The sequence below is a fragment of the Ailuropoda melanoleuca genome, unplaced genomic scaffold (genome assembly GCF_002007445.2).
Source record: "Ailuropoda melanoleuca isolate Jingjing unplaced genomic scaffold, ASM200744v2 unplaced-scaffold2434, whole genome shotgun sequence".
NCBI classification, from domain to species: Eukaryota; Metazoa; Chordata; class Mammalia; order Carnivora; family Ursidae; genus Ailuropoda; species Ailuropoda melanoleuca.
In genome coordinates, this window is record NW_023194215.1 from 10,724 (window position 1) to 11,965 (window position 1,242).

The window sequence follows — 1,242 nt, forward strand, 5'->3', positions numbered from 1 at the left end:
GATAGCTCCCCAACTTGGATCTAATCTCTCACGTCTAATGCATGCATCAAGCTCCCCTCCCACCGACAGCACCACCTAAAATGCTTCATGCTTGAATACTCCACTATGCCAGGAACAGCAGGAGCAACAGCCTCTTGAATTTGTCTTGGCAGAGCAGAACCAGGGGAGATCTTGAGATGAGATGGACTGTGGGAGTAACATTCACATACCTAAAGACCAGAAAGGCTTTAGGTAGTGCCTATGGTATGTGAATGGGAGTCATCTCAGAGATCACCAAGACAACAATACCACATGCAAGACCCCAGAACCTTTGAGAGAGGCCTGAGTTACCTGGAGTCTTGCGAACCAGGATCAGAAGGATGGAAATGGTCATTAAATAGGGCTTCATGACTGACATGTCCTGAGAGAATGGAGGGCTGTGCTGCAGAGGACTGAACAGAGATCACTGCAGCAGAGCAATGCCCTGCCTTTATTAGTTTTGGAAGTGGGCCAGGGTTGTGTGCAGTGAACTAAAAGGGATGAGACATACCTGGGGTCAACCAGGCAGAAGGATAACACGTATCACATATCTTGGCTGGGCACTCTGTGTAAGTGTGGGAGATTTGCCAGTGGCACCCTTGTCAACGTGGGCCTTCCTTCCCAGAAGGAAACAAAGGCAAATTAGAGGCAGTTGGCATTTTTTGTGAGACAAATTTGAATGAGTGAATGAATCAAGCAAGCAATGAGAAAACAAATACATAATTACAAGAAATAAGGAGTCCTTTCTTAAACATTTGTCTTTACCCTCCTTGAGAGTAGAGTGTCCCCTCTGTCAGTAGTACTTACTGCATTTCCAATCCAATACTAGGCATGAAGGACCAACAAAAGAGAAGGGAAAGAAATGATGATCAAAGAAAAGATGGAGAAGATAAACTGAAGGGGAAATATATGGGGGAAGGGAAGGAAAGACATGAGGCAAAGATAATGGCAGTTTATATTTACCATGAATCAACCATGTGTCAATTTCTGTACTAAATACTGTGGTCTAGATCTGAACACTTACCACAACACTGTGAGGTTAGGTAATATTTTCCACTTCATGGATGAGGGCAAGAAAATTTNGTGAGGTTAGGTAATATTTTCCACTTCATGGATGAGGGCAAGAAAATTTGAAGAGGTGATATAACATTCCTAAGCCACACATCTGATGGGACATAGAGTCTAGATTAGAAATGATGTCTGGGGGGCACCTGGGTGGCACAG

At 44.1% G+C, this 1,242-nt stretch overlaps 1 protein-coding gene across 1 annotated transcript in view; it reads right to left on the reverse strand.

Annotated features, from left to right (window-relative positions):
* LOC117798081 (beta-defensin 116-like) overlaps positions 1-397 on the reverse strand; it is a 5,134-nt gene extending 4,737 nt beyond the window's left edge. Inside the window, 1 exon segment of the mRNA XM_034650504.1 lies at positions 331-397. Coding sequence (XP_034506395.1) covers positions 331-397 — 67 coding nt within the window.
* Between the last annotated feature and the right edge of the window lie 845 nt (positions 398-1,242).